Below are 27,373 nucleotides of genomic sequence, written 5' to 3'. Positions count from 1 at the left end.
ATGAAAGAAGAAGAAGGTTTTCCTGAAGATGAGGCGACTGAATCGGAAGAAAACCTTAAGTTTGGTGAAAGAGTTGGATGCCTTTCCGAAAGTTCCTGACAGCTATGTAGAGACTTCAGCCAGTGGGGGTACAGGTGAGTATCAGTTCAAATTAAAACTCCTTCAGTAAGTGCAACTTCTAAGTTATCAATCAAGAGCATACAGAAATGTAGCCATGAGAAAGAACTCATCAATGAACTGTGCAGTAACTTTATAGTTGGTCTGTCCTCATGCCACACTATTTGCCTTAATTTTATTCTTATATATATTCTTTTTTGCATCCAACCCAATGCAGTCTATGCATTTAGCAGTGTTTATTAAAATATTACTGAACAAATTAATCCAGTTTTACTGCTTTGGTGCTCTTGAGTTATGTATACATATATTAACAAGATTATTATATGTAAATAGAATTGAAGTTGTTTAATGATGTTGAAACTGCCTCAGTCTGTTTTGGTTAAGAATAAGTCAATTTAGACATGATAATAAAAATTCTTAAATTTCACATTACTGAAGAGAGGCAGCATAGGGTAATAGTTAAGAGCTTAGACTTTGGAATCAGACTGTCTATATTTAAATTCCACCTCTGCCCCTTCCTAAATACTTGATCTTGAGGAAGTTAATCTGTCTATGCTTTAGTTTCTTCTTCCATGAAATGGGGATGCTATCAGTATTTGCCAGGTAGAGTTGCAGTAGCAATTAAATAAATTAATATTTATAAAATGCTCAGAGCAGTGCCTGGTACAGATAGTAGTATTTGTTAAATAAATAAATAATGAAATATATCAGAAAAATATGCAACTATAACAGTATTAACTATTATTTCTTTCCCCATGAAGAGCTGATAAGACAATGTACTTCCCATAAGATTGACATTTCATTTAGTAAAATGTATAATAAATTGCTTGCTATTTCTAATCTCTTGTGATTAACTTTTGTTAATGAAAATAGTACAAGTTCTTGATGCACAATCCATTTTAAGTGCAGTTTGTCATAGTATATGATAGTGCTTTTTCTTTTTGTTAGATCTTTTAGTTTTATAAATGAAGTGAAATACTTAGGAGCTTTCAAAGTAGAAAGTTTTATTAGAGATTTGGAGATGTTATTTGAGATTCTGACACAGATTGTTGTGGATTCTTAGGATCTAAGAAATTAAGCTAGTTTTTTTTTTTTAATTGGACTATAGGCATGGATGCATTTTTAATTATGAGGGGACTACTTTCAAATTTGTGTTGTGAAACTTATGCTTACTTTCATCATTTATCTTATCTGTGACACTGCTATATATAACAAGGTAAAAGTTTTATGTATTTGTAGAATTTTGACAAATCTATTTAGTGAGAAATGTCCTTCGTATTGAAGAAATAAAATGCTTTCTCAATAGTGCAAATGTTTGTGTTCATTAAATCTTCATTTTTGAGCTGTTTTAGAAAAAAATTTATAATGACTATTTTAAGAAAAACCTTTTATTGTATTCATTCACGTGGCAATCATATTAGGGTATTCTTTGCTAATTTTAATCTTACTTAAAATGGTTTCCTGCTGTTTACCTTTTAAAAATTGTTTTAATTCTTTCCTTTTTTGTTGGTTTCTCAGTTTCTCTAATAGCATTTACCACTATGGCTTTATTAACTATAATGGAATTTTCAGTATATCAAGATACATGGATGAAGTATGAATATGAAGTAGACAAGGATTTTTCTAGGTAACTTTTTTTTTGAAATACCTTTAGATTTAAATTGCTCTGAAGGTAACATGTTAAAAAAAAAAGTCTAACCTTTTATACTTGGTTTATTTTAATTCTGAAGAAATAGTACTGAAAAATCCTCATTAATTGTATGCATTAGGTAAAACATTTTAGAATAATTTGAATACTGGTTAAATTCTAAGAGAAAGGTTCTCTGATTGAATATGCATTTGTTTAAAAAGGTTAGGAGAATATGTTTTTCCTTAGATGTTGAAATGACGGAAATTGTTTGATGTTTTGAAATTGTTTACTCTTTAGATTTTGAAGTATCTTACTGATCTGTGTGAACTGGAAAATAAATTGTCTAAGGTTACATTGTTTATGCTTATAGCTTGATTGTTGTAAATTGTGTATAAACTATATTTTAAGGTAAACAGCATCACTTTTAAACCTTTGAAAATATTAGTACCTTAATTAGGAGACAAAATATACTTTATTTGTATTATTTGTATTTTTTAATTGAAGATAACAGGTTTATAATACTTAGATTGCACTAGATAGCAGGAAACATTTACTTCTCAATTTCAATCCCAGCTCTGCCATTTACTAAGTATGTGACTTTAGGGAACTTACTAAATCTATTTCTGCGTGTGCTTCAGTTTCCTTTTCTGTAAAATGGGGATACTAATTATAGTCCTTTCCTCTTCAGGTCAGTGAGAATTCAGTCAGTCAACATTTGTAATAGTTGCTGTGTAACCTTGGGCAAGTCATACAACTGACTTCTTTCGGGCCTCAGTTTCTTGATCTATAACATCAGTGTTATTCTTAATGCCATTAGTTTTTAAGGAATTTGTTGTTTTTCTTATTTTGGTTTTTTTTAGCACCAATGAAATAATTTTTATTCTTTCTAAATGAAGTCATGTAGTTCACCACATAAGTGTAGTGGGGATGCCTAGAAGCCTGTCTGCTTGACCTCACCCTCTTCCTATAAATCTGAGCCTAAACCCCAGGGTTATTTGGAACACAGTTTGAACTCTAGACTACTTTAAGACTCTGTGAAGTTCTAAAAATCTGTACTCCCTATTGAAACCGGATGAAAATTATTAGAGTGAAAAAAAGTTTTGATAGGAAGCGCAGGACAGGACTGATCCTGATTGTACTCATTCTGTTATTCATGGCACTGATTCTGCTATTTGAAAATTAATTTGATTTGAACTAAATATTTGAAAATAAGGCATTGGTTGAGCCTTTTTAAAAGGCCATGCAAAACTTTAAGAATCAGGTTTTGTGGGGTTTTTTTTTCTGGTAATTTGGGTACATTCATCTTGAGTCACACAGACCTAGTTTCCAATATGCCACTTCAGTAGTTATGTGGTCTTAAGCCAGGCATTTATTTAAACTGCCGTAAACACCATTGGCTTATTTGTAGAACTGAAGCTATCTACTTTATAGGTCCATGGTAAGGAATAAAGAGGATAGTATTTGTAGGACATCAGGTACAATGCCTGATGTCTGGTATTTATTTGGTAAATAAGGAGAGAAAGGCTTTCAATTCCTAACTTTTGATTTTGAAAGTTTTGTATTGTTTAATGGCATAGTCTACGTAAGGTTTATGTAAACAGAGGTTAATACTTTTTTCTGAGTTGCTTGGACTTACTAATTGTAGAATTGCCATTAAAATGAAGGATACTGTGTTAAAAACTTGTGAAATCAGAAAGACTTTTGGAATTATTACAAAATAGGATTTTTACTTTTAAAGTGCCTTTGTTTTGCCCATATGAATGCTATCCAAGTTCTAATTGACATATTTTATTCTGTATGAAGTCCAAGTTTTTCATAGATCAGTTGATTTATATTGATCATGTTTTGTTGATCAATTGGTAGGTTCTAATGTTTCCTTTTTGTCTTTTAGCAAATTGAGAATCAATATAGATATTACTGTTGCCATGAAGTGTCAGTGTAAGTACGTGTTTAACCTGATGATTGCATATATAGATTATGGTTTAAACAGTTGCTAGTAAAAAGTAAAAGCCACTGGTTGTTTTAACTTTATTTTTCCTTTATGATATCTTAATTTAAGAATACAAAGTGTTTTTCTCCCCAGCTTGTATTCTTTAAATTTCTTCTCCATAAAGAGATTTAACTTTCACATTAGTATAATTAAAATGAAAGAAAATTGGAGGAAATTTTTATAAATCGAAGTTCTAGTTTAGGTATATCCTTTATTTCTTTCTTGTTTGGCATACTGATTTTTACATCCACATTCCAGAAACATATCCTCTTTCACAGTTTCAATTTACTACCCTTTACTTTTACTTCTGCATATTAAAATACAGATCCAAATCTTTTGAGTTAATGGTGATGTTACCCTTTTCTGTTTTCTTCGCTGGCTTCACTTAATTATACTGGTAGAAGTGGAAAAATGTTAATATGCTAGATAGATAATGTTTGAATCAGTATAGTTCTCAAAAATGAGGCTGCTTTTTCATCTTAAATTGTGTCTTAAATTACTGCTTGAAAAGTAGAGACCAAGAATTCAGTAGTTCAGACAAAATTTTTTAAAGTGTGAAATCATTTTATCCAATTAAGGAAATTAATTTCTAAAAGATTTCATCTAAGAACAACCTTAAATCTCTTTTCCTTTTCCATTTATTTTTTCTTATGTTAGTGGTTAGTGGATATAGTTTGACTCTCAGCATAGAATATAAAACTTCTAATTCTTTTCTATGCAGATATTGGAGCAGATGTATTGGATTTAGCAGAAACAATGGTTGCATCTGCAGATGGTCTAGTTTATGAACCAGTAAGTTTGATTTACATGTTCTTTTAAATAGTATGCTTTGAGGAATTGTTCCCTTGAAGACAGTTTTGATATTTGCTTTTAATTTTGTCTGAGCTAGTTTTTTAAAAATATATTTTCTTAATTCAAAAGTAGTATACAACATTGTAAATCAGCTATACTTCAGTAAAAAATAAAACAAAAACAAAACAAACAGAAATATTCCATATTCTTTGTAAACATTTAGGGGGAAGAAAAAATTATATCTAATTACCAAATTATGTAAATATAATTACCAAATTATATCTAAACCAAAGCCTTGTTAGCATTCTGGATAAGCCTCTATAATCTTATACTTATTTTATATTTTTTGTTAATGCTTCCTAACAGTTTCCTTTTCTCTTTTATACAGTTGCTATAGTGATGAAATTTTCTTCTTTTCTTCTAATGATTTGGAAATTCTATGTCTTATTTGTATTCTTCTTTTACCAAATTTAAGTTCTTAAAAACGTTTGAGCTATATTTCTCTTGTAATCAAGAATGAAGCATTATCTAAGAGGAGAAATTTCATATGCATTTAGTTCTTCCTCTCTCCTTCACACCTCCATTTCCCAGACCTAATGAAATACTGACATTCTCTTATTGTTTTCATAGTACAAGTTGTGTGTAATAGAATTAATTTGTTAGAAAACACCATCACATTACAGGGGCAGGTATCACATTACAGGGTTGGGTGATAACAGGTCATGATCAGAACTAGCCCTAAAGAAGCTTTAGAAAACAAAGCATGGAACTCCCAGCTACTCTGCCTTGCTGACTGCTCTGTTGGCATTGTGGTACTTATGTTTACCCATGCGTTCTTGAGTTGTTTTGTTTACCATTGACAGTTGTGAACCCTCTTTAAACAAAATTGCAAAGTGAAGACTAAAGGTGATGGAGGAGGATTAGAAGTAACTGAATAGGTGGAGGAGAAAAAAGGGAAGCTCTTAGTTCAGTTTTGATTACCAAATTATTTTTAGTTTACATGAACAAAATATATTTATGCCTTTTGATACACACTTTTAAAATAAAATTTTCTAAAGAAAAAGTAACTTTTGTTACTGCCACTCTGAACCACCCTACTTCCTACCTCCTGTATTGCCACTCAAAAAATTGATATCAGTAATTTTAAATGAGGTTAGGAACCTTACAAATTCAGGTACCATGTTATTGCATGTTAAACTATTATCTGGAAATTTAGATCTAGATGATTATTATCAGACACTAACATTTGTATTCTGTTTCATACTATTTTAGGAATAATTATTCAACTTTATGTTTTATTGCTTTTACTTTCTACCCTTCTTAGTTTCTTTATTTTTGTTTATCGTTTTGTGAGGGACTTTTTGTGACTTCTTTATCAGCAAGAATATGTGGGTTATGTTTTATGACAGACCGCCTATGTCATTCTGTTCTCAATACGTGTAAGGTTGGCTGAGGATAGAATTCTTGCTTTATGGTGTTTTACACTCAGAACTTTATAGACATTCCTTTATTGCCTTCTGGCACAATTTTTTTTTTCTTTGCAGGTAACATATTTATCTACTTACATGCTTTTTTCTTTTACTTTTGAAATTCAAATATTTATCCTGTATATCCAAGTGTGGATCCCCTTCAGTTATTTTTGGCTTTTGATGGTATTAATGATCTGAAGTTTTAAGTGTTTTTTGCTTGTTTGTTTGCTTTAATGATGTTCAGAGTAACGGTTTTACCTCTGTTTTTTAAAATTCTTATCAAGTGATGTTGAATTTCATGGAGTGGTTCTCAATATTTTTATCAATTCTTGCATAAGATGCATATTTTGAACTTTATCTGTGAGTTCTGGGAGATGACCTTGATCCAGCAGGATCAATCTTTTTTTTTTCAATGCCTTCATTATGTTTTAAAATTCAGTGATTATATTTTCCACCTTTGATATATTGCAGATCACTCCGTTTTTTTCTGTCTTCATGATGATAAATCTCATTGAGAAATAATTAGAAAAACTTCACTTTTCTTCTTCTTTTTAGAAATGGTATCACAAAGGAAAATTAGCCCTCGGACCTCAGATTTACCACTTCTTTCAAATTGATGAATCTTTTTGTCTATCTAGCTATCTAGCTATCTATTTTCTTGTTCATCTTTAGGATGGGAAAATAAATGGCCAGTTAACTGACTGAGAGTTGAGATAGACTTGAGTTATGTCGGTTCCCTTTCCCTCCCCACCCCCACTTTTTTTTTTTCCAGACGTAAATGAAAGGAGAAGGATATATAGTTTAGATATACTGTGTTTCTTCTAAGCAAAATTAGAGCTTCAGATGCTTTTGAAAAGAAAGGAGGAAGTCACATTGGGTTCAGGATGGCAGAGTAGTTCACCAGGGCACCCCACATTTCCTTTTCCGTATTTGTTTTGACAGGTTAAATTTAGCTAGGGTAATTCCTTTTTTCTTTAACTGGTGTGACTGTCCTCATTAGCAGCCAGCTGTAGCAGTAGTTTTGCTTAATTTAGAATACAGTCCAGGTCACATGTAAGCTGGGAATAATAATGCTGTGGAATGCCCTTTGTGATGTGGTCTCTGGTACTCGATTGAACTGCTAGAAGTCTTCTTAGGATGGTGACTGTCTCTTCCTCAAGTGTCTTGTTATCTTTTATCACCTGTTTTCCTCTGTTACTCTGAATTGGGGATTTACTGCTTACATGGATTTTCCTGTCCCATGAAATAAATTATGTGTTGGGCTCTTTTCTCAATTTAGTCTCCCTTGTATGCTGTCTTGCATAAGTTTTTGATAATTTCCAACATATGGATACTATTTAAAATGATTTAAAATAATGATACAGTTTGTGTCCTCATTTTTCTGTTTCTTTGGACATTGTGAGAATTTGAGGAGATAATCATCTTGAACTTACCCACTAAAATTTATTTATGCTGTTTTTCTAGCATTCGCTCCATACTGTCACTCCCACTCTCTTCACGTTTATTAAGTCTCTGATTTTTTTAATAAATATTTTTTCTGGACAGCTTGTCTCTTCAGCTAGATTCTAAGCTCCTGAAAAGCAATTACTTTATTTTTTCTTCTTTATAGCTCACAAAATGTAAAGCATAATGCATTGCAGGTATTAGGCACTGATGAATATGTTAGAATTATGTAATTGTGGCAGGATCTTTGATTATTCCATTTTTGATTATTCCATTGTAACAGCTTCTGCCATTTCTTTCAATCATTTGTAGAAGAGGAAAGTTTTATTTTGATTTAACTGTCATGAACTAAAAGTCATGTCTTAGCCAGAAAGTTAGAAACTTAAAAATATGTAATTGTATATTTTTATCAGTAATTTTTAAAACGTTTAACAGTGTTTCTGGTAAGTATTCATTCCCTTGTCCTAATTTATATTAAAATATTTAAGAATTATTATTAATGTAAAATTATTTGAGATAATTTTTACTTGTTTTTAAATTTTCACTCATTCTTTTAATATGCAGTCTGAATATTAAAAACTTAATTCTAATAATTTTACTGGTTTCTAAACCATGATCACACAATATGCTATGATAGCTACTATTTATTTAAAGAAAAGAACTACTTTTAGGGATGTGAGAAAGTGAGGAATCTGACATAGTTGGGTTTATATACTGACCTTCATTATCTGTGATTTTTCAAAAAATTTTTTAATCTTTTGAGTTCTTTTTTATATATAAAAAGGAGAGAATAATAACAAACTCACAAGGTTGTTATGAAGGTTAAGTGAGATAATGATTTAAGTAGCATAGTGCCGAGCACAAAGTAGGCCACTCAGTAGTTCTTTACCCGCTGTGTTAAGCACTATACCGAGCAGTTTGGGGAAGTCAAAGGGTGAATCACATAGTCCCTGCTGTCAGTAGTTTTATTCACAAGGTAACTGGGGAGCAGTTGCATGTAGCCTCATCTGTTTGCCATGGTGTGTTTTATAGCACTTTCTTTGTGTGCTGTGCTGTGAAAAAGGTTGGGAAGCAAGGTATAGACAAGTTCAGCAGGAGGAGTAATCAAAGTAATTTCACTGTAATCATTAACCTAGAGCAAGTGGCATATAGAATTTAGACTGACATTAGGGTCACAGTTACAGGAGAGGAAGGTTCCAGGTTGATATAATTAAATAACCAAAGGCACAGAGGTAGAACTGTCTGATGGAATGAGGGGTTAAAGAGAAAGGATTTATAGTGAGAGAGTAGTAGGTTAGGGCATGATTATGGAGGGATCATTAATGATATTGATAAGTTAGAAAGTAGAATTAATATGCCTTGTTATAAATCGCCTTTTAAAAATCAAAAGTGGACTTTTTGTTGGAAAATTAAATTGTGGGTATTGCCACAAACTGTGAGAAGTTTGCCTCTTTTCCTCTGATTCTACAAAGTAGCTAAGTTTGTCTTTGAATTGGTGAACATAGTGCCTAGATAAAATTTCTTGAATTATTCTTTCTTGATTAATACATGTGGGAATTATAGTGACATTGTTAGGTCATTTCAAAACTTTTTGATTTTATCATGGTATTTTCCTGGCAAGAATATGGGCTTTGGACGCTTGAATATTATACTTAAGCTGTATGTCTTTTTCATTTCTTCTTCTCTTTTAAATACTTAAGTTTCATGCTGGCATCATTTAAATGATTTTAAGTCTTAAAATACCATTTTGTACATGTGATAGATTGCATTGTATCCATTCCTATAAATGTAGATAACTGTAATAGAAAAATATTCGCAATTAGTGAAATTTCTTTATACTACTTTTGAGTAAAATTAATTTTTTAGTTTGACTTATGGAAGATTAAATGTAAATTATGAATACTTGTTTTTAATGTTATTATAAATTTGTTCCTTGGTCAAAGAAAATTTTAAAAAATTATGATATAAGAGCCAAGAGAAATTGACAGTGCTAGTGATTATGTTTTCCTTTATTTCAGGCAATATTTGATCTTTCACCACAGCAAAAAGAGTGGCAGAGGTAACAAGTAAACAAAGTATTGTGGTCCATAGAAATTAGATCATGTTTTGTCTATTTTGTCTACTGTATATTATTCATAGATTAATATATTTATCTAGGCATTTCTTTGGATGAAATATTAGCAGAATATAGTATATAATATAATCTTTACACTTTCAAAGATTTTATCAGATCTTAGGAAAGTCATATAATCTTTAATGCACTTTGAATCATAAATACATTTTAGTTTTCATTTAAAATTGTATTAACTATTTAAAAAATTTTAAAAGCAATATATGATCAAATTTGAATATAAAGGATATAAAGTGAAAGTAAAAGCCTCCTCATCATTCTCTAAACCTAGTGCCACTAACTGGTGGTAATAACCAGAGTTAAATTTCTTGTGTAGCCTGCTACAAATATTCTGTTTGTGTATAATTTTCTACATGTTTCCATATTTGCTTATGTTATTTTTTTCCTAATACAAATGGGGTCATTCTATACATTTGTTTTATAACTTTCTTTTTCCAACCTAACCTTATATTTTGCACATCTTCCCACTTAAGTACATATAGTGGTACCCTTTATGGATAAGCTATAATTTATTTAATTGGATACTTATCGATGGGCATTTAGATTACTTGCAAAGATTCTAATATCAATGCTCAGTGAAAATTCTTGAATCTAATTCCTTGTGTGAATGTATATATATATATATATATACATATTCCTCATGTACTTGAGTGAATATATGTATATATATATAAAGTTTCTAGAAAAGAAATTTATCTTTTAGAGTATATTTAATGTTTTGATAAGTTCTCATGACAAGGAAGAAAATTTGTAATGGTGAGGTAGGTGGTGGTTGTTAACTAAACTTACGGTGGTAATCATTTCACATATATACATCTGTCAAATCATGTGTTTATACCTTAGTCTTATACAATGTTATATATTAGTAAAACTGGAAAAAAATTTTGATAGATAATGCCAAACATCTTCCCCAAATAGTTTCATTTATATTCCAAAGCTATCAATATGTGAGAGTACTTGTTTCTATACAACCTCACCAACAGTGGGTATAAGCAGACTTTTTTTATTTTTGCCAATTTGATTCGTGAAAACTGGTATTGTACTTGTTTTAGTTAGCATTTCTTTGTAAATCAGTTTAATATCTGTGGATTATTTTTTTCCCATTTGTATTTTTGTGTGTGTGAAACTAATTGCTCATGCCGTATGCCCATTTTGCTTGATTGTTTTCTTAATAACTTTAAATAATTTTTTTTGTTGTTTTGTTTGTTTTTTGGCTGCATTGGGTCTTTGTTGCTACGCAAGGGCTTTCTCTAGTTGTGGCGAGCGGGGTGGGGGGGGTGGGGGTGGGGGTGGCGCTGCTCTTCATTGCGGTGCTGGGCTTCTCATTGCAGTGGCTTCTCTTGTTGCGGAGCACGGGCTCTAGGCACACGGGCTTCAGTAGCCATGGCTCGTGGGCTCTAGAGTGGAGCGCAGGCTCAGTAGTTGTGGCACACAGGCTTAGTTGCTCCGCGGCATATGAGATCTTCTTGGACCAGGGCTCAAACCCATGTCCCCTGCATTGGCAGGTGGATTCTTAACCACTGCGCCACCAGGGAAGCCCAATTTTTTGTATATTAAAGAAATTAGTTCTTTGTTTTAAATAGTTACCCCATCCCCACTCTTTTCTTTCTTTTTGTTTTCTAGACTATGTCTTATGCTTAAAAAGGCATTACCTAATTTAAGATTATTACAAAAAAATTTTTTTACCCATTTTTTTTTTGTTTCGTTCTAGTCCCTAAGTACATTTCAAAGGCCTTTCTCTTTTAATTTCTACTTTCACCATTTGGAGAAATTTTAAAATTAAAGTTGAAACGAATGTATTGAACAAAATAACTGAATATTAGGTGTCTCTGGGCTTCTAGCACTTTTAGTAGAGAGCCATCCAGAGATGAAATACATTACTTTATTCCAGAAATGTTAAAGTGAGAAGTCTCCTTTCATCTAGAATTTTATTTAGTGTTCAAGACTAGTAGTAAGTGAGAGAAGAGATTGTGTTTTTACTGTTAAAATGATAGACATTTTCCATCGTAGTAGAATTTTCTACATCCTTTTATATATGGAATATAAACTTGGGTATTTATTGGTATATTTGAGGCAGAAGTTATACACGTACACACACACACACACACACACACACACACACACACACACACACACACACACACACACACACACACACAGAGTTTGGTGTCATCAACCTCTTTTCCCACTGCCCAGCACTAAAAGTTAAACTCTGGAAACAGAAGACACACATACAGCATACAGTTTGGTGTCATCAACCTCTTTTCCCACTGACCAAGCAATAAAAGTTGAACTCTGGAAATACAAGACATGCAAAAATATGAAGCTTTCAATTTCTGTTAGCATTAGATCTAAAGATTTTAAGTCTTTGTACATGTAAATCTGAAGATGGGATCTGGCCTCTTGAAGCTTCCTAGATTATCATGTTCTGCTTCTAAACAAATATTCTTGAATGGATTAGAGATGCCTAAGACCTAACAACCTGAATAATGTGCATACCAAAACGTTCTTTACCTGTAGAATTTGCTAAAAGATATTTAAGTTGTCTTTCAATTGTTCTGCTTTCTTAAAATATTTAGGATCCCAATTAATCTCTTTCCTTTAGTAAAAGGAAATCTCAAAGCCTAGACATAGCCTTCCTGATTACTGTTTTTTATTTATACTAAATTTACAGTATAAAAATGACTTTTTATTTTAAATAGGCCTGTTACCAGTGTTCTTAGTGGGTGGTACATACGTATTTTATCTTTATCTCTCGCTTGCACTTCTAAAAAATGTTTATTATATCATTATGATGGGATGTGAAATATATTCTCATTTACATTTGCTGCTTCTTTAAGTTCCTATGTTTGTTAATTTTTCCAAGTTATTTATGTGTGTGTATGTATGTGTATATATATTTTAAAGACTTTTTAAGAGTATTTTTAGGTTTACAGCAAAACTGAGTGAAAAGTACAGAGTACCCAAATATCCCCTGCCCCCACCCGTGTACAGCCTCCATTGTTATCAATATCCCACACCAGAGTAGTACATTTCTTACAGTCTATGCACCTACATGAACACATCATTATTGCCCAGAGTCCATAGTTTACGTTAGAGTTCACTCTTGGAGATGTACACTCTTTGAGTTTTAACAAATACATAATGACATGTACTCACCATTACAGTACCTGTAGTTTTACTGCCCTGAAAATTCCCAGTTTTGTCTATTCATCCCTCCTTTCCCTCTGGGTGTAAATTTTGTACTTGCTGAGTTTGAACTGTGATACAGGTGACTTTGGATGTTAGTTATATAAAGATATAGATTAAAGGATATAAAATAGGATTATATCTAAAGATACAAAGTTATTGTTGAAAATGTTAGAAATATTAGAGAGAAGAAATACTTTTATTCTTGGTTTTGTTCTTCAGAATAAGTAATTTCATGAGTTATGTAAATGCAACAATTTTGTAAAAAAAAAAAATCTTCAAGCAACTAATGTGTTTTTAGTGGCAAAGTATATTTAAAAAGAAAATCTAAGCATGAGTTCTCAAATGAATACTTTGTTCTCTATAATCCTATACCTTATATGCTGATGTTCTTTTTAAAAATTATAGGTAGAATATAATAGTTCGTTTAGAATGGTCTTGTCATAGGATAAAGTTCAGGTTTCTTTGGAAAAGGCAGACACTAGGTGATATTAAATGTCACTGTGGCCTGGTTTGTAATGAGAATTGGATGCTCCTGTGTGGATTTAACCCCCAGGAACATGCCCCTTTAAGTCCATCATATCTATTATGTGGCCCCTTATTTGTCTCATTCTTTGTATCTGTAACACTTTATTCAGTGCCCGACAAAAACTAAGAATTTTGTTATTGCTGCGTGCATGCATGAAAGATAAATTTAGATATTCAGGTGAACAGAAGTTCTTTCTTGGTGACCCTGATTCCACCAATAATGGACATGTAATTAGTGTCCACACATTCATTACTGATGGAATTAGACAGACTTAAGGACCCCAGCTGTTACACCTCTAGCCATACTCCCTCACTTTTCCTGCTTTCAAGGAAATGACCAAAGAATACTTGGGACTTTATTTTAGAATAAAGTTATGTAATAATAAATGTATGGCTTAGCTAAGTCAACTACCTGTGTTATTTTTAAAATAGTGTTGGCTTTCTCTGTGTGTCTTACTGTATTTGTTAACTATTGCTTGTTTTTGTATTTAGGATGCTACAGCTGATTCAGAGTAGACTGCAAGAAGAACATTCACTTCAAGATGTGATCTTTAAAAGTGCTTTTAAAAGTGCATCAACAGCACTTCCACCAAGGTGGGAGATTTTGTGAGACTATTTATTAAGAATTTATTGGGGCTTCCCTGGTGGCGCAGTGCTTGACGCCTGCCGATGCAGGGGACATGGGTTCGTGCCCTGGTCCGGGAAGATCCCACATGCCGCAGAGCGGCTGGGCCCGTGAGCCATGGCCACTGAGCCTGCGCGTCCGGAGCCTGTGTTCCGCAACGGGAGAGGCCACAACAGTGAGAGGCCAGCGTACCACAAAAAAAAAAAAAAAGAAAAAAAAAAGAATTTATTGTGACATAATTTTAGTATTGGTTTACTCCTCTGAATCTTATATTTCTTAGAGAAAATGTAATCATTCTGTATGATGAGATGTCTTTTTTTTTTTTTTGGCCGCACCGTGCGGCATATGGGATCTTAGTTCCCCAACCAGGGATTGAACCCGCACCCCCTGCAGTGGAAGCGTGGAATCTTAACCACTGGACCGCCAGGGAAGTCTCAAGATGTCTTTTTTACTCTTAAATTTATGGCCTATGATACTGATCAGGATTATCCCAAATATTATTTTCATTTTTATGTGTGTATGGTATACCTTCATATAAAATTGTACTAGGTTTTAAGAACAAATTAATTTCATTTACCATTATGAAGATGTATAAAGTTTTGTTAGGAATTTCATGTTTTTATTTCACTTTTTGTCTCTTTTATAGATTAGAAGAGCTGATATTTGGAAATGCTATAATCATGAAAATGATCATTTAAATTTAAAAATATACAGAGGTTTTACATTTGCTTAGGAAGAAAATGTTATTGTCTATTTGAAGTTAAGTGGCATGCCCTTCCCTTACTCATTCTTTTTCCCAACGCTTCCTGTCCCCTAAAGTACCAGAAACATGATAAAAGCATGTCTTTGTTGGACTAGTAATTCTTTACTTTTAATTTTTCTTCTCTCATTAGACTTAGTCCTCTGGTTAAATTTGAATGACCTTGAAATTTTATATTTGTGTAAATAATATATATATATAATAATTATATAATTTTTTTCATTTTGTAGTTGTTTTTTAATAAAAGAGTAGACTTCAAAAAACTGCTATTCTACTTTTGACATTTAGAACATTATCTAAAAATTGATCTTTAGGGATTTTTTTTTTCCCATCTATAAAATTTTCTCACCAGAAATATGGTGACTATATTGAATACACTGTAAGTAATTCAAATGTATCTTGTTGTAACAGGGAAGATGATTCATCACAGCCTCCAGATGCTTGCAGAATTCGTGGTCATCTATATGTCAATAAAGTAGCGGGGAATTTTCACATAACTGTGGGCAAGTATGTTCTTTTCACTTACTGAAAATACTTTAAACAAGTTGGCAGTTTGGTTAAAAGTAAATTCTTTGTTAATCAAATAATATATAACTAACCACTAGAGAACTCTTAAAATGTATATTTTTTATGTCTTCAGCCTTCAACCTCAGGATAGAGAAGACTACTAACTTTAAAAACTACTGCTTCAAAACAAAAGAAAAATAGTCATGTCATATTTCATATATTAAAGTATATAAGTTGTAGGTAAATATGAATTAAAACCTTCAGCTTGCCAAGTTTTAGTAGCCAGAAAGCTCTTACCTAGACATTTCATTAATTTGTTCATTTTGTTGGATATTAGGTTTTTGTTTTGTTTTTCCTTTTGGTGATCCTCATCAAAATATAATCCCTGACCAGTACGAGACAAGTATTTTGATGTAGTTAGAAATATGTCTGGGATAAAGTTAAATTGGGTAAATGTTAAGGAAAAATATCAGACCACCTGCCTTCATGAGCAGAACCCAACACAGAAACTGTCATATAATAAACACTTGGTAAATTCCTGAATGAATAAATAGGTTCTCTGATTATCTCCTCTCTCTTTCTCTACTTTTCTCCCTGCCTTCCTTCCTTCCATCTAGACTTGCAAAGCTGAACAATTCTTCATTGCAAAAGAAGAGTATTTTTTGAGTACTTGCTATGTGCAAAGTACCATGGTAGATACTAAAGATGAAGCAGTGAAAAACAGAGAAAGGGTTTTTGCCCTTATGATGCTGACATTCTGTGAGAGAATCTGAATTTTAAACAGTGAATTACAGTAATAATTATTTAATTATAGTTGTATTGAAGTTATAAAGGAAAACTATGGCTGATAAGAAACTATATAACAAGGTACCTGACCTACTCTGCAAGTTAGTGGAGGCTTTATTGAGGGAAACCTTTGAACACTAATGGATGGTTAGGAATTTTATATATAAAAGGAGAGAATGGCATCTAGACTGAGGGAAAGGCCATAGAGCAGGACAGAGCGTGGCTGGAGATTTTTTAAATATATAGAGACAGCATTAGACTTCTATGCAAAATTATTTCAGTGTTTACAGTGATCAGATCAAATCAGGCATTTGCTTTGTCTTTGTTTTGTTTTTTTGGCCGTGCCACATGGGTTGTGAGATCTTACTTCCTCAACCAGGGGTTAAACCCGGGCCCTCGGCAGTGAAAGTGCTGAGTCCTAACCACTGGGCTGCCAGGGAATTCCCTGCTTTGTCTTTGTTATCCCACTCTTCTTAACATTCATGTTTTGTTGTTTTGTTACTGTTGCCAGGGCCTATTCTCTCCATCCCCAACCTGTAGATGGGAACCTTAGAATTTCTTGGTATCATATAGTCAACAAATGATAGTTGGCTCAAAGAAATTTAGAAGGTTTTATTGCACTTCTGAATAAAAACAATATCCTACTCCAAAACTAACTGAAAGAGGGAAACGTTGACAAATATTGGAAGAACTTCTATATTTTGGCCTTTGTTCTCAATTTCACTTACCTCTCCATGTGATAACTCATCTTATCAATAAGAGAGGCCAAATGGAAAGGCATTTGGTTTGTATCCTATCCTTATCTTATCTGGGATTTTGAAAATCGGGAATGTCAACTCTAAACCCCAGTTAAGCAAAATGTTATCTCCCAGCAAAAATACCTGGATTCCAAAAAAGTACTCAATTACTACTATTATAATTTGAATTTCATTAATAAGTTTGTAAAAATTTGTTTTCTCTCTTGTTATGTAACTACATAATATCTTCAGTTTTGCATCTTGGCCCACAAAACCTAAAATATTTACTGTCTGACTCTTTACAGAAAACGTTTGCCAACCCCCAGTTTATTGCATTACTGAGATGAGATTTACCTACTTAAATCATGGGCCAAGTATGTTGTTATATTATTTTATACTAAGAAAATTATATAACTTAGGAAAGATCCCCTTTATGATTTTAATTAGTTATGTATTTAAATGTTATTACTTTAATCTTTTCTTCCTCCTTTCAGGGCAATTCCACATCCCCGAGGTCATGCACACTTGGCAGCACTTGTCAACCACGACTGTAAGCAGTTTCTGAAATTTCTTTCTGTGAAGATGTCCTTGCAAAAAAAGTGTGTTTTTTAATTTTTAGTGCAGGTGCGAGGTAGGGCTTTGGAAGTGGGGTATGCTGAAAGAAGATATCTAAAGGAGAAAATAAATGATCTAACTTATTGACTAATCCATTTTCTCTTGTCTTTAAGCTACCTATATTTCTTTTTAGCCATAGCTCAGAAGTTGCTGAGGTAGGGAGAAGCACCCTTGGTGTGCTTTATATCACTTAGTACACATTTCTGCTAATTTTTTTTTTTTTCTGATAGTTTTTACAGATAGTGAAAAGAATATATTTGAAACTTGTTTAAATATGTAAATTTAAATATGGACATTTACACACATATATAAAGTATTCAAGTTAGTTTTGTGTAATGATTATCATAAAACTTAGTTTTTAAAATCTCCTTTAGACAACAAAAACAAGTAATAAATTCCATAAAAAAACAAGTTTAGTTACATAAATGTGCTAAAGCAATAGTGTGTATTAAAAATATACCTGATCAGTTTCATGGACATCATCTCAGTTCTTCTAACACAATCCTGTTTCTATATGATGATTTGGACTAGAAAAGACTTATTTTTTTGTTTATCAGAATTAGATGTCATATTATTTCTTAGATATTAATTTGTATATAATTATGAAATTTGCGATATAGCATTTTATCAGAATGTGTTTACCTCTATACATACAATTCCCACATATTTGCATGCATTTTTCTTAAAATAATATGTTTTTAAATACTATATTATTATACCAGCAGATTTTAGATATTTTCATTTGAGAATAGGTAAGAATGTGAACTAATCTGTAACATGTAGTTTTGAATAATTTAATTTCTCTACTTAATTTTTTTTTTTTTTTTTGCCTCTTAGCTTACAATTTTTCTCATAGAATAGATCATTTGTCTTTTGGAGAGCTTGTTCCAGGAATTATTAATCCTTTAGATGGAACTGAAAAAATTGCATTCGATCGTAAGTATTTAATAATTACTGTTGGAATTTGCATGTAAGCAAATAGTTCTTATAACTTTGATATTAATACATTTTAAATAAACCTCTTCCTTAACCCCCTTGTAACAGATAAACGGATAAATCTTGAAGTGGTTTAAATGGCTGATCATCTTTAAGTGGAGATGTGTGTAAGAGAATTTGTTCTAGTAGTGGATGAATTTTAAATGGTAAAAAATGAGCCATGGAACAGAATAAGAAATTAGTCAGAAGTAGTCAGGAGAAGGAGTAGAATTTAAAGGCTCTCTAAGTATATGAAAGGTTAATGTATTAAGAGGGCATAACTGCTTTTTCATGTTCAACAAAGAAAGAATAAGAACAAAAGAAAGTTTGAACATTATAAGAAAAATTTTCTTCTTTGTGTAGGTTCAGAGTTCTAAAATCTATACAATATTTACCATATCAGAAACCTCTCTAGAGAATTTTACAAACATCAGAAACCTAGAGTTCTTCTAGAATGGTTTGGTATTAACACAGTCAGAAGTAGTACAGATACCTTTTATTACTGTTTGTTTTAACCATCTATTCCATTTAAAATTTCAGTTTATGCAAATATGGATGGATTATTAAGGAATTAAAAGGTTTTTTGGTTTCTGATGTTTGTTTTTTGAAGATTTTTGGTTGCCTTTCTTCTTAAATAGTCATATTATATGCCTTAAGGACGTCTAAAGCTTCCTGTGCTACTAGGAATTCTAGCCTTTGCAAAACTGTAATTAAGGATTTCATTTTTTATTAATTCAAATAGATTTATTCATGTTCTTTTCAGTATTTTACTCTTTTAGCATAGTGTCGTAATCATACATTAAACATGTTTTATTTAGAATTCATGAGTATTTTATGTTTGTGTGGGAATGTTTCACTCAAGGAAGCTTGAGAGTACTAAATTTGGAACTGTGTGAGTAGAAACATTCTGAGAATTACAAGCTTTGTTCTGTGTAATCTCATCTTTAAGTATGTGTTCATTCTACACCAAAATACATTAAATATTACAAGAGATGCGCAATTGAAAACATGTTGGTTAATACTTTGTTTCAAGATGCTGAAATGAACTGTACATTTTTGTAAAGAAGCAGATCTAAATATGAACAGATTAGTTTTCAAAAGGCTCTTTAAATTTACATGTTCAGGAAGACTAAGAGGTGTTTAGAATTATTTTATAAAATGGCATGAGATGAATGTCAGTAGGTTATTCAAAGCTTTAAAGCAGGTATACTCTTCTCCTTCCTAATATATGTTCTATTGGGCCTCTTTTTCGATAAAGAAAAAATTCAGCATTACAGATCTGTTGGATTCAGGTAACTACCCTCTCCTTCATGTAGGAATTTTGAGGGGATTACTTAGCAGTGACATGTTTAATATTGTGCAGATTTGGACAGACCTATAGCCTTTGGAACAGTTTGTGGCTTGCAACAAAATCTAATGCAAGAGCATTTTCCCCCTGCCTGGCCATTAAGTTATCTAACAGACTTATATATTAGACAAATAGGTCTTCAGCAGTTCTCTCTCCATAGCTTAAAAGGTTTCCAATTTTCCCTGTCAAGTTTCTTTGACCCGCTTTGGCTACTGTTCATTGCATTGGACTTCATTCCGCACATGGTGAGATTTCCTTTGTCTCTCATTTTTTTCCCTCAAGTCTAATTATCCCACCCATGTGTACAGCATTGGTTATAACCTCACCACTCTCAATTTCATCTTCTTTTTCATAAATACTTCGTACTTGAACACCTTCTCCGCTCATTTTTAGCTTATTTTTGTTTATGACGTAATAGAGATATTTGTAAAACACCTCAAAAATAAGCACAGATTGAGCAGTTCACTTTACATCAGAGAACAACTCAAAGGATGAAAGATCGTCCACAATTGATAAGCCATTTATTGGTGGTGGACAAAGTTGACACACTTGCTCTAACATTATCTGTGGTAATATTTAGGATTTAAGTTGAAATTAATAATAGAACTGGCCAAAAACTGTTTTATGTTTTTGAAAGTTATAGTGGTACAAGTGGTAGTTATAGTGGTAGGTGAAATAAGAAATGGTGAAGTTGAAACAGGCTTTGCTTTATTTTGTTAGAAACTTGTTTAATGTTAGTGTTGAAGAGACCATTAGTCTTACCTCTCCCTTCTATCTACAATTTTAACTTTCCCTCTCCTATTCTGAATTACAGTGAGATAAGAGACAGAGAAATTGAACTGATGGAAATAAAAATAAAAATTAATTCATGCTAGACACATGAAAGTACATACTGTATACCTCCATTTATATGCAATTCTAGAATAGGCAAAACGAGTCTGTAACAATAGAAGGTAGATTAGTGGTTGGCCTAGGACCAGAGGTAGAAGGGATTGACTAAAAAGGGGTTCAAAGGAACTCTTTGGGGTGATTAAAATGTTTTATATTTTGATAGTGGTCGTGATTGTATGGATAAAAACATTTGTCAAAATTTATCAAACCATACATTTAAAATTTATATATTTTATTCATGTACTCAGTTGTCATAGACAGTTATCACCATGTGACGTGAAGTACATCGCAAACGTAATGAGGCCCTATTCACTTAACCTAGCTGAAACTATAGATAGATGTATCTAGTTCTAAATTTTCTAGAATGTAGACCTAGAGAATTAACATGTTTTGTATTATGTGAACTGTTAATTGCTTAAAATTAATTAATAATTAGTAATATACTGGTGTTTATGACTTGTATTAAACCTATAAATGCCTAATGACTATATAAATATGATCATTTTGATTACGTAGTAACCCCAGGCCATCATTGAGTAGTTTCTTTGCTTATTTTCCTACTGTAGTATTGATTCTTTGTATTTATCCAAAGGCTACATTTTGGTTTATATATCCAATAGCTAATTCAGTTTTGGTTTATTTATTTCTGTTCAGATATTAGTAGAAACTGAAAATGTGTCTTGTGGTGGTTATGCTATTATAACTTTATTTTTATTAGTTTCTGTACTATAAAGAAATGCTTTTATTTTCCATATTTTATAAAAGGATGATAACGATTATAAAAGATATCTAACTAGATAACTAGCTCATCTTTTTTGACGTCTTCTAATAGATGTGTGTGTGTGTCTGTGTGACTATTTTATGCTTACTGAGAACTTGTTTTACCAAATGTGAATATATTGCTTTCATTGATTCTTTTATAATATTTTTTTGTTAGACATTAAGTTATAAGTAGCATTAAATTTCAGATTAGATGTATTTAATAGAAGGCTGATGTATTTGGCAGTAGTTTCATTGCTACTGGATTGATGAAAAAAACCTACATTTTGTTTTTATTCTAGACAACCAGATGTTCCAATATTTTATTACAATCGTGCCAACAAAACTCCATACATATAAAATTTCAGCAGACACCCATCAGTTTTCTGTGACAGAAAGGGTAAGTTGAATCCAACTGGTAAAATTATTTTTTTAAAGCATTTTATAGTCCCGCTACAAAATTAGTTTGGAGTTTCAGGTAATGCCCTCCCCCATTTAAAATTTGAAATGCATTGGCATTTTATTTTAAGTCAATAAAATATCAGAAATGGGTATTAAGTATGTTTTAGAGTAAGAAAAGAAGTAGATTTAAAAAATCTGGAATGTTTTCCATTCAATTAGTAAAAAATTATTAAACTATGATATTAATTATTTTACTCTTAATATCTTAATACTTGTTTTCCCATGTACTGGTATAAGCAGTTTTTTTTAAATCTGCCAGCAGATTTTCTGATTTCTCTGTTATTTATTTTTTACTTAATGTATCTACCCTGGGACACGCATGGTTATTGTGACTCAGATAGCAGATTTAGAGGGTTTGCCTTCCTAATTTAGGGCTTCATATTCATCTGATTGAGAGGACAGACGTTCTGCAACCTTAGGGTGGAGTGGCCTTATAAGTAAATATTGATAATGAGAAGCAGAATTTTGGAATTGGGCAGTTTAACAGATTTCTCACTTACTCTGGGACCATGTTTTCTTTCTTTCTTTCATTCTTTTTGTTGTTAATTCCTTATTTTTATAAGCTATGTTTTCTTATTGTGTTCAAGAATGGTGAATATTCAAATACTAGTATCCAGAAGAATTCCAGAATTTAAGTGCTTTTAAAAATTTGCTTTCGGGCTTCCCTGGTGACGCAGTGGTTGAGAGTCCGCCTGCCGATGCAGGGGACACAGGTTCGTGCCCCGGTCCAGGAGGATCCCACGTGCCGTGGAGCGGCTGGGCCCGTGAGCCAGAGCCGCTGAGCCTGCGCGTCCGGAGCCTGTGCTCCACAACGGGAGAGGCCACAGCAGTGAGAGGCCCGTGTACAGCAAAAAAAAGAAAAATAAAATAAAATTTGCTTTCCTCCATATGAAATTTTCCTTTGATAGTCTTATAACTTGTGTTGACTATGTGCTCAGTAATTGTAGAGTTTTCCTTATTCTTGGGAAGCTAAATACTAAAGTTTTTAGGGGTGACGTGTCATGTGTTTATAACTTTTCAAATGGTTCAGGAGGAAAAATCAAGTATGTGTAACTCCGTGTGTGTGTGTGTGTGTGTGTGCGCATGCTCACATGCAGAGAGAAAGAGAAACTAGGTAAAGTGTCTACAAGTATATATTGTGCTTTTTAGCATTTCTTTATGGGTGGGGAGATAACCATTTCTCACTAAGGTTGGCAACACCTGAAGGTCAGGCAGTCTACACAGCAGCACGACTTTGGGGAAAACAGGCATGCATACATTGCTAAGGAAAATGGCATAGTCTCTTGGAAGGGAGTTTGGCAATATCTGCAAAATGACATATGCATTTACCGCAATCCCACTTCTAGAAATTAAATCCAAAGATACGGTGGAAAAAAAGTGATGTTGTATATGAGATTATTCGTTTTGTTACTTGTAATGACAGAAGACTGGAAGCAACCCAAGTGATACATCGACACAATGGAGGAACATGCAACTTTAAAAAAAAGAGACAGAAAGATATCTATATACTGATACGAAATTATCTCCAGGATGTATTTTAAATAACAAAAATAAATTAACAAGAAAAAAAAAAGAATCACAGAGCATTTGACCTTTGTGGGATGTGTTAGTACTGATAGGACAACTACAGTGGTTGTATTTCACTTAAAAAAAAAGGAGTAACTGGAGTTGGTAGAGTGGAGGATGAGAAGGACAGGGCTGACCTTCATTGGTCCTAGACCAAAAGCGAATCATTATGAGTCTTTTGTTATGTAGACACAGTGATCCCTAAAACAATATCCACTCACATAGGTGATGACAATATATTTATAATTTTGGCAAAATATTGAACTTATCAGAACTTAAAGATGAAGTCACTTTATATTGGAAACTTGATCAATGTCTTATAAGGCTCTGTTGTGCTAATAGGCAAAGAGGTTTTGTAATGCCCACATGAAATTGTTTTAATTTCCCACGTTACTTGTCTTCCTAAAGCTTGCAGTTTAGTTACAGCTTAGTAAAAACAGGTAGGGCCTGACACAAAAATCATAGCAAAGCACTGTGGTAGCATAGTTGTTTCATGCTATAATAGAAATTTGCAAACTTGAGTTTTGAAGTGTAAACAGAATGGAATGAAACAATATATTCTCACTCAGTGTGCACACTGTGGTAGGTTTATTATTTTAGTTACGCTCCTTTCAAGAAAAATTTCCTTTAAAAACTGAACCAGTAGCTCAGATATTGATATCTTTCAAATTAATGTATTATGTTTTCTTCCTGTACTCCATCTCATATAGTTTAAAATGAACAACAGCAATTGAAATTGGTTTTAAATATTATCATGCAAATGACAGGAAGTAGATAGAATTATTTTGTAAATTCTTAGCAAAGAAATAATACAAAAAATATGTCAAAATAGGAATGTAGTTTTCATTGATTTGGTCAATGAGGAATGTGCCATATAAACTCTTGAGTTTAGTAGAAACCTTGTAGATGTAAAGTGACCTTTTTGAGAAAACAGTAAAAAATGATTCTGTTCTTTTGATTGCTTCAAAAGCTAACCATACAAAGAATACAGAATAATTTGCTTATTTCTGGAGAGCTTGGTCTAGTAGGACAATTCATAAAGAGATTTGGATGTCCCTCTTGTTCAGGAGGGCTGGAGGGCTTCATATTGACTGTATACAAGTAACCTAATGATGTGAATCCTGTTTGTCTCTTCCTCCTCTCTCTCCCCTTCCTTTTGCCTTCCTTTAGGAACGTGTCATTAACCATGCTGCAGGCAGCCATGGAGTCTCTGGGATTTTTATGAAATATGATCTCAGCTCTCTTATGGTGACAGTTACTGAGGAGCATATGCCATTCTGGCAGTTTTTTGTAAGGCTTTGTGGTATTGTTGGAGGAATCTTTTCAACAACAGGTTAAGATTCATTCCTTTTTTTGTCTAATTTCTAAAAGTTCTGCTAACATTAAAAATCAAGATGCTTTTACTTAAAAGGGGAAAGAAATATACACATTCTCATGTTTTGATACTTAAAGAACTTTTTCTTTAAGATTTAATTTCAAACCTCAAAAATTGTATTGATTAAGCGTTACACATAACTAAGTTCACTGCATTCAGTGATTTATGGGAGATTACTTAGTGTGCTAGAGAGAGCCTAGGATTGGACCCAAGTTCTGTCATTTACATGGTGATAGCTTTGTGTAGGTCACCTAAATTTTCTGAAATTGTTTTCTCTATATAAAAATGAGAATAATAATATCTAACTTGCAAGTGTGTTATAGGATTAGATGAGAAAATGCCTAGAAATAGTAGATACTTTGAATGTAAATTTTCTTTTTCAGTTAAGGTATTTTTAACTGTACACAACGTAAAATTGTATTTTATGGTATGTTGAACTATGAAATATGTGAAACCAAATTTTTAGTCAGTAATGTTTTTATGACTTTTGGTCTTTTCGCCATAAGATTATGGGATTCTCTCAAAGATAACTTGCAGAATTGTAATTCTGAAAATTTGATAGTTGAGTATAATAGATAAGGAAACAGTTCCTTTTTTATCCTAACCTCTATTTAATATTACATGGGGTTTATATAGTTTGAATTATATTTTTAAAATGGATGAATAGCTTTTCTTATGAAAGTTTTTATCACTGCTTTATTTAGATTCATTTAAATTTATGGTGCTAGTAGTATTTATTTTTCAAAATTGTGTAGGTGTGAGACATATTAAGCACCTTTGAAAAGATTGCTTTGTCAAGGTCATGAATTATGTGGCTTTGTGATTTTGAAAAGAAATTCATTTATTTTAAAATTCAATTGTCTTGATATTTTTGACTGTGGAAGTGAATAAAGCAAACTGTTTCCTTCCTTATCTATTCCTTTATAATAGTTTTTTATTCTTACTTACAAAATTAGGAAATGAATAACTTAGGAAGAAATTTCATTAAAAGCATAATTTAATTAAAAACATAAACTTATTTTTTATTACAGGCATGTTACATGGAATTGGAAAGTTTATAGTCGAAATAATTTACTGTCGTTTCAGACTTGGAGCCTACAAACCCGTCAGTTCTGTAAGTGGTGTAGTATAAATGGTGCTGATCTCTAAGTCATAGTATCATTGTTAAATCTAAATAGTAGCTCTTGGCGCCCAGAAAGAAATTGCCCAAAATAAAGTGTTGTGTTTAGAGGAAATAGTGTAAGGAATAAAACTAATGCTTTGGTCTTTTTATTCCTCCCTAGGTTCCCTTTGAAGATGGCCACACAGACAACCACTTACCTCTTTTAGAAAATAATACACATTAGCACCTCCCAAGTAAAGGAGAAAAACTTTTTGTCTGAGATGTAAAACGTTTTTAATAATAAAATATTGTGCAATATATTCAAAGAAAAGAAAATATGAATGAGAAGCAGGAATCACCCTAGGGGAAAAAAAAAAAAAGAAAAAAACCCAAACTGAAATCCTATGTGTGTTGTGTCTGTTACAAATGTCCTAGAAGAAATTATACAGCTAATCTAATCAGTGAATAAGCCCAACTGGAATATTGCGTTGAAGATGACCCCTTCTGATATTTTCATAGCAACGGCAGTATCGAAATCAAACCTTGCTTCTTGATGACAAAGAGCCTGAAGGAAGAAGTCAAACCACATCTAAAGAAAATGGCATTGATAAGTGCAAATGTTTGCATCTGTTTGTTTTTAAAAGATATGATGTCAGAATAAAATATGTAAAACATGTGGAAAACTAGTCTAGACTTTAAAAAGTGTGGTCAGGTCACATTGTTAATAAAGGAAGAGAGGGCGGGGCCCCTGTGTTATAGCCATATTACTGTTAAGCCATAACGACAAGACCATTTATCCAATAATTCAGTCTTAGGACGGTTACTGCTTTTCTTTAAACTCTGGCGATTGACTTTTCTGATCAGGGCAGGGTCGTGAAAGACTAAGGTGAATTCTTACAGGGGCAGGTACATAGATGCTATAATATGTAACAGAGGTATCATTCACAAATTATATAGTGGGCACTTATACAGGGAGAAGAAAGCACATGTTTAAAAAAATGCTAAGTTTCCTAATCTGATCCTTATTATTGGTATACTTTGGGAACAGGGGGTGAGTAATAAAAAGATCAACTACTAATGATGAAAATTACCAGTCTGTAAAAGATTAAGAGGATAAGTAGCATATTTTGTGTGTGTTGTGGTGAGTGGGCAACAGGGTAACTAAATAAAATAGAAGCATGAGGCAAATATTTAAGTAAGACAAGATAATGTCAGATCTGAGAGATTATAATATTAAACAATGTCCGTTAAACTGTAAAACTGTATTATGAAAGAAGTATCTGCATTCAGAATGTCCTGAATGTGATTGATTTTGTATTAGATTGTGTTGGTCTAGCTTTCTTACTATTTAAGGATTGATTTTAAATTTATACACTATAAAAGATTGAAAATAATGAGAGGGGTATATCACTCAGGTGCTGTTAAAAACTAAATTTGGAATATGTGTGCCAATATCATTTTTCCTTTTGTAATACTTAATGATAGTAGAGGAATCATCAACCAGTCTTCATGGTTTAAGTCATTTAGGGAAATGGGGAGACAAAATTCCAGGTAAGTAACAAGGCCAAGACTAAAA

At 32.4% G+C, this 27,373-nt stretch overlaps 1 protein-coding gene across 1 annotated transcript; it reads left to right on the top strand.

Annotated features, from left to right (window-relative positions):
• On the top strand, window positions 1–26,191 carry ERGIC2 (ERGIC and golgi 2). The gene is given in 14 exon segments (XM_060024530.2): window positions 1–48; window positions 50–134; window positions 1,636–1,744; window positions 3,639–3,685; window positions 4,459–4,529; window positions 9,460–9,500; window positions 13,782–13,883; window positions 15,086–15,181; window positions 17,199–17,254; window positions 18,157–18,255; window positions 21,595–21,692; window positions 24,491–24,653; window positions 25,727–25,809; window positions 25,979–26,191. Coding segments are annotated over 14 exon segments (1,161 nt in total). The 3' UTR covers window positions 26,042–26,191.
• The last annotated feature ends 1,182 nt before the right edge of the window (window positions 26,192–27,373 follow it).

This window comes from Delphinus delphis, chromosome 11 (assembly GCF_949987515.2).
Source record: "Delphinus delphis chromosome 11, mDelDel1.2, whole genome shotgun sequence".
In the NCBI taxonomy this organism is placed as follows: domain Eukaryota; kingdom Metazoa; phylum Chordata; class Mammalia; order Artiodactyla; family Delphinidae; genus Delphinus; species Delphinus delphis.
This window is presented reverse-complemented; position numbering and strand designations above follow the sequence as displayed.